Source organism: Zootoca vivipara, chromosome 16 (genome assembly GCF_963506605.1).
Source record: "Zootoca vivipara chromosome 16, rZooViv1.1, whole genome shotgun sequence".
Taxonomy (NCBI): Eukaryota; Metazoa; Chordata; class Lepidosauria; order Squamata; family Lacertidae; genus Zootoca; species Zootoca vivipara.
This window is the reverse complement of record NC_083291.1, coordinates 14,577,080-14,586,182: the sequence shown is the minus strand read 5'-3', so window position 1 is coordinate 14,586,182 and position 9,103 is coordinate 14,577,080. Positions and strand designations below refer to the sequence as shown.

The window sequence follows — 9,103 nt, the reverse complement described above, 5'->3', positions numbered from 1 at the left end:
CCTTGCAAAGCTGGGTTGTGTGCCGTAGCTGGGCTGGCTTCCTCTCTCTCTCTCTCTCTCTCTCTCTCTCTCTCTCTCTCTCTCTCTCTCTCTCTCTCTCTCTCTCTCTCTCTCTCTCTCTCTCTCTCTCTTCCCTCCCTTGCCGTTTCATGCAGGTTCTGATTACTATGTACGCTGCTGATGTCAAGCCTCCTTGGGTTGACCCAGCACTCCAGAGGAGGAGCGAAGGCGCTGCGAAACGTCAAGAGCTCCCCCCACCCCAGACACCAACAAAAAAAATCACAGCCATGCGAGCCATCCCCTTGGACTCAGCTGCTTTCAGAGCACATACATGGCTTGTGTGACAGCAACAGTGCATAGAAGCAGCAGCAGCAGCGACAGCAGCAATGAAATGCAGCTAGCAGCAGCCCTACAGCTGGGAGGCAGGAGGCAGGCAGGCACCAGTCTGGTCCCCGTGGTTGGAATTATCTTCCCCTGAGCCTGTCTGCAGTGTCTCTCCAGCTGTGCCTGCTTTTTTATTATTATTATTATCATCACGGCTAGGATCCTGCTTGGCGTTTCTTTCCAAATACTCTTGTGGCTTAACTCGGGCGTGCGACTCCCTGGGTGACTGCAGTGTCTTCCCCCTTCCTCCTCCCTCTCTCCTCTTCTGCTGCATCCTTCTCTCCCAGGATGGCGGAGGCTGAATTGCACAGGGAAAGGCTACAAGCTATTGCAGTAAGTCTGCTTCATTTTCCTTGACTCTTTTGTCTGTGGATGGGGGAAAGTGTGTGTGTGTGTGTGTGTGTGTGTGTGTGTGTGTGTGTGTGTGTGTGTGTGATGAGAGAGCAGAAGAAGAAAACGGTGCTCAGGATTCCAGCACATGCGTCGGGACGCAAATGGCAAGCGTTAGATATGCAGGCTCTGGTGAAGTTGTGCTGAGTTCATCTTTCTTTCATTTGTTTACTCCATCGCCTTGACTTGTAGAGCATGATAGATCGGGCTCTGCACCGGCTTTCGTATCATGTATCACGGCATGCTTGAAACACCCGTGGAAGAGCAGAGAAAAAGCAGGAGGGAGAAATACTATTCATTTCCAGCACAAAAATTTCAGTGCACTGTGGAAATGGTTGGCAGATGGCTTGGAATTGGAACAGTGGTCACTCGGGGGGGGGGGGGCTGGCTTATTTTATGTTCAAGACAGGTGCAGGGCATTGGTTTTTTTCTGGATCAAAGCCTGCAGCACTGTGGCTTAAACAAAAACTATACCACTTCTGTAGTCGTGGTAAGAATTTTTCAGCAAAGTCAAATATAAATCATATTAACGGTCAGTTTTCAGTGCAACCATAGGCACGCCTTCCCAGAAGTAAGTCCCATTGAGTTCAGCTCCCTAGTGAGCATGTGTAGGATTGCAGACTAAATAGCTGATCTTCTTGACTGTGAATTGTAACCTCATCTGTTCAGCTGACTAGTTTCCATCACATGCGTTAGGTCAAGTCAAGACATGCGCTTATGGGAGTTCCGAGGGTTCGTTGCTTTTCGGTAGCAAAGACGCCTTTCACAACAGTCCTCACAACCATTTTTCAACATCCCAAAGGTCCCGTAAGTGGGAACCCGACATGCCCACATCATGAGCTGTAAATGCTCCAGCACATTTCAAGGTTCTGGATAGCACATGTCCAGCACAGGTCACCACAAGATGGTGTGAACCAGGAAGTGATGGGTAACAATCTGAACATGTATTGGAACATTCCCAGGTCCATTTCCCATGATTAAAAAACAATTCTAATAGAATATGCAGCCTCGTGATATCTTCACCACAAAAGCACCACTACCATTTAGCCTCAAGTAGTTACACTGCGCAAGTTTCTTCACTGGCGTTAATGTGAATGGCCCTGTTTGTTTTCTGCAAGCGATCGTCTCTTGGGGAGGGGAAGAGTAATCAAAGGCGGAGAGTTTGGGCTCCCCTCTTCATGAAGGACCACAGTCCCTTTTTATGTGCCCTGAGAAACATCAGGCAAGAGCGCCGAAGGTCACTGAAAGGAGATGTGAGCCCACAGTGTGGTGAAATAGCCCCTGAAAGCATTGTTTTCTGCTTAGGCATTTAAAGTCTAAGTTGCACTGCATCACAGTGATTCCAATCTATTTCTGCAGAATCCCAGACAGTGAAATTAACAATCTGACTCTTAGGACAGTATTTTGAAACTGGACTGTCATTTTCATTTTTTAAAAAATTGCCTTTGTCTTAAAATTATTCCTAGGGGGAAAACTTTAACTTGAATCAAAATGATTGCAATACTCCCAGAGAGCCACACTGTTGTGCTTTCTGCTCATCGGCTATCCCTTCCTGACCTTGTCCTTGAGGTAGCCCCATGAGCTTCATCCAGCTAACAGTAGGGAGGTTTTCCTCTGCACTTTGTGGAACTGATATGCTTAATGGAGCAAAGCTACAGGCTCAGAAGGGCTTGGCTCCATACATGCAGACGTCTGTGCATCTCAGGTCTGAAGTGAGAAGGCAGAAAATGACTCAGGCCTCTTGGTTTTCAGGAACTCTGCCAGAGTGTTGCCAATGATCAACAGATGTTGTGTTTTACTTAGAGCTGCCCCCAGATGGATTCTATATTTCCTTTGTAGACATAGGAATGGCTTCTGCTCTCGTTACTCTGAGAAACTGTTTTTCTTAGGTCAGTTAATCCACTAATGCATGCCTTTTAAATTTAAAAATCTGCGGGTCTACTGTGCATTAAATCCTTTGAAATTATTCCCGGAAAACATCAAAAAGGTTCCACTTGTTGGGGAACAAAAAAAAAACTCTGGTGATTTAAAGTGTTTAATATTTTAGCTTTTAAGAAGTAGGCAAGTGTGTGTGCTTTTTCCCTCTAAAACCAAGTCTCCAAGCCTTATGCATAGCGAACACACTGTGCTTTGAATTAACTTGTTCAATGTACTTTAATAAGGCACTAACAGGTCGGTCTTAAGGTTTGCTGTGAACAGATAAGCAAAGACCGAGGGCTCTTCCAGACAATCTGTTTATTGAGCGTTCATACTGATTTGCTTGTTCAAAGCTTATGCTTAGAGTCTATCTGTTCTTTATGGAGCATTTGTTCTGATTTGTTTGTACAACGAGCATTTGTACATTTCCTTGCAAGGTGTTTACACATCTTCCTGCTAACCATTAATTCATTCCACTCTTTTGAGTGCATTGCTTCTTTTTAAAAATTCATTTGTTTTGCTAGAGCAGCAGAGCACTGTAGTCCATTTAATTGCACAGACCCAAATTTCTCGGTACGCATTTGAATCCCTCCCACAAAATACTGATAGGCTGGAGATCCCTCAGATGTCACAAGACAGAACACTACTGGTTGGTGGGGTGGTGGGTGGTTATTAGTGGGAATCAGTAGGTGGGAAGCCGTAATTTTGACTCTCCCTCCCCCCGGCACAATTCAGATCATGTTGCTCACGCTGAACTTATATTGAAATGAATGGGATCAGAGTGCTAGTTCTGCCTGTTGTAAGAGTTGTTGTTGTTGTTTAGATGTTTAGTCGTGTCCGACTCTTCATGACCCCATGGACCATAGCATGGCAGGCACTCCTGTCTTCCACTGCCTCCCACATTTTGGTCAAACTCATGTTCTTGTTCGTAGCTTTGAGAACACTGTCCAACCATCTCGTCCTCTGTCGTCCCCTTCTCCTAGTGCCCTCCATCTTTCCCAACATCAGGGTCTTTTCCAGGGAGTCTTCTCTTCTCATGAGGTGGCCAAAGTATTGGAGCCTCAGCTTCAGGATCTGTCCTTCCAGTGAGCACTCAGGGCTGATTTCCTTCAGAATGGATAGGTCTGATCTTCTTGCAGTCCATGGGACTCTCAAGAATCTCCTCCAGCACCATAATTCAAAAGCATCAATTCTTTGGCGATCAGCCTTCTTTATGGTCCAGCTCTCACTTCCATACATCCCTACTGGGAAAACCATAGCTTTAACTATATGGACCTTTGTCGGCAAGGTGAGGTCTCTGCTTTTTAAGATGCTGTCTAGGTTTGTCATTGCTTTTCTCCCAAGAAGTAGGCGTATTTTAATTTCGTGACTGCTGTCACCATCTGCAGTGATCAAGGAGCCCAAGAAAGTAAAATCTCTCACTGGTTGCAAGAGTAGACCAGTTCAAATAGCTGTGAGCAGTGTCTTCTTAGAGAGGTGGGTAAGCAGTCATGCGACTGCCCCTTCTCTCATACACATAATATGGTCCTTTCGCCATTCACAAGCATTCAAAATCATAGTACGAACAATTACACATAAATATGATATCAGTAAGTAAATACAAGAATATCAGCCACCACCCAGCCAAACAATCCATTCAACTAGGTATTAAACCTTACAAATAAACTAAGTTATTCCAAGCTTAAAGCCAAACAGGACAGAGCATAAAGCCAGCTATGAAAATGCCCTAGACAGAAGGCCAACTAGCTCCACAAAAGCAGCATAAAACCATCCACAGTTAACCTACAAGTATTTGTTAGGAATCGCCCCTCACTTCCTGCATCCTTCCCTGCTGTTCTCACCTGGGTCTACTCTCTCAGTCCCTTCCTCATCTGTCACCTGAGGAGATACTGTTCCTCTTCCATGCCCCATATTCACTCACATTTTCAACGTCTGACTTTCAATGTCTCCCATGCACCCTTTCCAACACTGTCTTCCAGGCAACAGGCTTCATGAAGCTTCAGGACAGTGGGGAAGGGCAAGACAGAGGCGTAAGATCCTGCAGAAGGTGAAGCTGTCCCTCATAGTCTCAAATCATCCAAGGCCTGATTGGGTTGGTATTCTTTGGCAAAGGCCTTTGATGACCCATATCGAATTTATCTACTCTTCATTTCTATGCCTATTTATGCTGGCCCACAGTATGCAATTAGATTCTAATGCAGTACAGTAGCTATGCACTTTCTTTCTAGCTTCCCCAGAAGCTCAGTGGTAGAGGATCTTGCCCAGGGTCAATTCTTAGAGTCTCCAGGTAGAGCTGGAAAAAATCTCCAGCCTGAAACCCTAGAGAGTCAGTGTGGACAATACTGAGCTAGTGGGGCCAGTGGCCTGACTCAATATCAGGCAATTTCTGAAGTTCCTAACTAGATTAGGAAAACCTCTATTGATTTTGCTGGTGCCTTGTCAGTTCAGTTCAGTTACTGTGTATGCTGGTACATATAATGTCCTTTCAAAGCGGGGGGGGGGGGGGTTTGAAACCAGGGTGGTTGTTTTTTCAGCCTGAACTCACTGGAACGCAGTTCTGGCACCTCTCAGGTAGGATCCAGATCCAGCACTTCTCAGGTAGGCACCATTGTCATTCTAAGAGAACAAGGGAGGCATTCGTGGTGAGTTCTGGCACCCCTTTGTCCAGGCTGAACGATGGCAGTGGAGACGCTCCTGTATATCTGAAGGAGCGTCTCCACCCCCATCGTTCAGCCCAGACACTGAGGTCCAGCTCCAAGGGCCTTCTGGCAGTTCCCTCACTGCGAGAAGCGATGTTACGGGGAACCAGGCAGAGGGCCTTCTCGGTGGTGGCGCCCACCCTGTGGAACGCCCTCCCATCAGATGTCAAGGAAATAAACAACTATCTGACCTTAAAAGACATCTAAAGGCTATTAGGGAAGTTTTTAATGTTTGATGCTTTATCATGTTTTTAATATTCTGTTGGGAGCCACCCAACCCAGGCAGATGGGTGGGGTATAAAATTGTTGTTGTTGTTGTTGTTGTTGAAAAATAAGGTAAAACAAAAACACAACCATGAATGATGCAGTATTAGAGCCACTTATCTGGGTCTTAGCCCCATTAACCACATTTCCTAGTCTACTCCAAAACTTAGATAGGCTTGCACTGAAAAACTTTACTGCCATCTTTGAAGCAGTAACTGCAACAGGGGTGGAGGGGAGAGATGGTGTCATTCCTCTAGTTTTTGAGGACAAGGCATTCTCCAAATCTATTTCATCAAAACCTAGGAAAGGGGGGAAGGGAATTGCCCTGTAAATACCCCCAGGGTCATTGCTTCTTGTGAGCAATGGGCATTGACTGGTCATTTCTCTTGTTTGGTCATTGTCTCTTGGTCATTTCTCTTGTTTGGTCATTTCTCTTGTAGGGACCAAACTATATTTTGTTGTTGCCTGAGTGAAAGGAGGAATAATTCCTATGGCCTTTTAAACCCAAAGAATCCTTCAAAAAGTGACCTAGTCCAGAATATCCTTACATGACTGCTGATACACATTACTCACGGGGTCACCAAGCCACCCATAAATTGCAAAGCCATGGGGCTGAGCCTGTCTACCCTGCCATCAGTTTGCCATCTGCACATCGAAATCCACCTCCTGGGGGGGATGATTTCTAACATTCCAAACCTCTGAGCAGACTGAAGCCATATTGCTTTGGGTTTAAAAGGCCATAAACACACTTCAGGACATGCTGATGTGTCGTGTGGATTCCCCATGGCTTGCGCACATGACACGAGCACGCCCCACGGCATGTGCGCATGGCTGCTGTGGAACTTGGTGGGGGGCAGCCCATTCATCAGTAATTGGGAGCCCTGCCACTCAGCTCTCTTAAAGTGGCAATGGCGCCTGCCTGAGAGGTCCGGCGGGGGGGGGGGAGTCCTAAGTATGTGTTTACTGCAATGAGACTGGACAAACTTTTATATTTCTACACTTGTACCCAGCTCTTTTTGCAGAGCTTGCCTATGGTTCTCAGGTTGACCCCAGGCAATGCTCAAAACCAGACCCACTTAGCTTCAGACATAGAACTCTTGTCGTGTACCTTCAGACCAATCTTTGGGCTCCTTGTATTGTGTGTATTATGATATTATGGATTAAATCGTTATAACAAAGGGGGGGAGGCACTATGTAAAATCGCATAGAAAGGTTTTGTGTTCTACAGTGCCATTAGATGTTGCATGATGTACACATTTTGTACACATTCAAAACACTGGTTTTTGACTAATGTAGCTGAGTCCCCAGAATGCTACCTTACCCGGCATACCTGCAAACCAATGAATTATAAAGAGAGAGTAAGTTCCAAGGAGTTTTGGCGAACGTATTTCTTATAAGCAGCAGAACTCCATCACCCAACGGCTTTTATTCTGTCGGTCAGTAGTCCCCATTGCGCTGCACTTGTAGCTGCTCCTATTCTAAGTGTGCTGCAAACTCAGCTGCCTATAAGCAGGTGGGATCCAGATCCGGCACTTCTCAGGTGGGCACCATTGTAATTCTAAGAGAACAAGGGAGGCATTCATGGTGAGTTCCGGCACCTCTTTGTCCTGGGCCTCAGTAGGGACTTTATCCTCTTTCCATCTCTGAGCCAATAACATCCATGTAGCTGTGGCTGCCTTCAGGTGCCTTCTAAAAGTCTGTTAGCTGTTTTTCTCTTTGACATCTGGTGGGAGGGCATTCAACAGTGCAGGCGCCACCACCGAGAAGGCCCTCTGCCTGGTTCCTTGTAACTTGGCTTCTTGCAGTGAGGGAACCGCCAGAAGGCCCTCGGCACTGGACCTCAGTGTCCGGGCAGAACGATGGAGGTGGAGACGCTCCTTCAGGTATACTGGGCCAAGGCTGTTTAGGGCTGGGGTCCCCAAACTAAGGCCCGGGGGCCAGATGTGGCCCAATCACCTTCTAAATCTGGCCCGTGGACGGTCCAGGAATCAGCATGTTTTTATATGAGTAGAATGTGTTCTTTTATTTAAAATGCATATCTGGGTTATTTGTGGGGCATAGGAATTCATTCATATATTTTTTCAAAATATAGTCCGGCCCCCCACAAGGTCTGAGGGACAGTGGATCCGGCCCCCTGCTGACCCCTGGTTTAGGGCTTTAAAGGTCAGCACCAACACTTTGAATTGTGCTCAGAAACGTACTGGGAGCCAATGTAGGTCTTTCAGGACCGGTGTTATATGGTCCCGGCGGCCGCTCCCAGTCCCCAGCCTAGCTGCCACATTCTGGATTAGTTGTAGTTTCCGGGTCACCTTCAAAGGTAGCCCCACATAGAGGGCATTGCAGTAGTCCAAGCAGGAGATAACTAGAGCATGCACCACTCTGGTGAGACAGTCCGCGGACAGGACTATAAGCCTATATGCCTATAAGCTGCATTGCACAACACCTGAGTGAATTGATGCCTGGGAAGGCGAGAGCGATCTTTGTGAATGAAAAGAGGGCCTGGCCCAGTGGACCTCAAATCCAGATACCTCTTGGTGTCCTTTACCAGGCAGGAGCCTTTCTGATTTGAAGCCCCCAGTCTGACTATGGTGCCTTTACCCAATTGATCAGTTTTGGAGGAGCGAATAACTAGTGCAGAGGTGAGGTAAAGGTAAAGGGACCCCTGACCGTTAGGTCCAGTCACGGACGACTCTGGGGGATAGCTGCCCACTTTCGGATTTGAAAATAAGGGATCAGCAGCCTCACCTGAGTGTCCCAGGGGCAGTGCCCTACGGTATATCTAACAATCCAGGATAGCAGTGGGAAACAGCGCTTGAATAAGGGAATTTCCAGCAAAAAAAGGGAGAGCTATGCTCTGGGGTTGCGGCGCTCATCTCGCTCTATAGGCCGAGGGAGCCGGCATTTGTCCACAGACAGCTTCCAGGTCATGTGGCCAGCATGGCTAAGCCACTTCTGGCGAACCAGAGCAGCTCACAGAAACGCCGTTTCATTTGTGCTTAAATATAGCTAATTCACAAGTTTCCAAATTCTTAATATGACAGTGTGCTTAACCTAATATACGTCAGATCAGAATGATGCCATGAAATGTAGCACTTCTCAATGTGCACTGGTCTTTAGAATGGGGACAGGGAGAGAATAAAATAGGGGTAGGCACACAGGGCCGTCTTTAGCAGATGCGCCGCCGGGGTGCAAATATCTGCCAAGCACTTTTATTCCAAGTGGACCCTCTTATTTTTTGCAGCTTTATGGACACAGCACACAGCTCAGCTCATCACTGTTGTTGTTGTTGTTGTTGTTGTTGTTGTTGTTGTTGTTGTTGTTGTTATTAAATAAACAGGGCAAAATGATCTGTAATCTGCTATCTGTGTAAAGGTAAAGGACTGTTAGGTCCAGTTGCAGACGACTCTGGGGTTCTGGCACTCATATCTCTTTACTGGCTGAGAGAGCCG

At 46.7% G+C, this 9,103-nt stretch overlaps 1 protein-coding gene across 4 annotated transcripts in view; it reads left to right on the top strand.

Moving 5' to 3' along the window:
* The first annotated feature begins 285 nt into the window (after positions 1-285).
* PALM2AKAP2 (PALM2 and AKAP2 fusion) overlaps positions 286-9,103 on the top strand; it is a 232,062-nt gene continuing 223,244 nt past the window's right edge. For 2 of the 4 annotated variants that reach the window (XM_035097034.2, XM_035097033.2), the window contains exon 1: positions 287-717. In XM_035097034.2, coding sequence (XP_034952925.2) covers positions 673-717 — 45 coding nt within the window. In that variant the 5' untranslated portion in view covers positions 287-672. Of the gene's footprint in view, positions 718-9,103 lie in introns of all 4 variants that reach the window. The other 2 variants (XM_035097032.2, XM_035097035.2) reach the window with 2 other exon arrangements.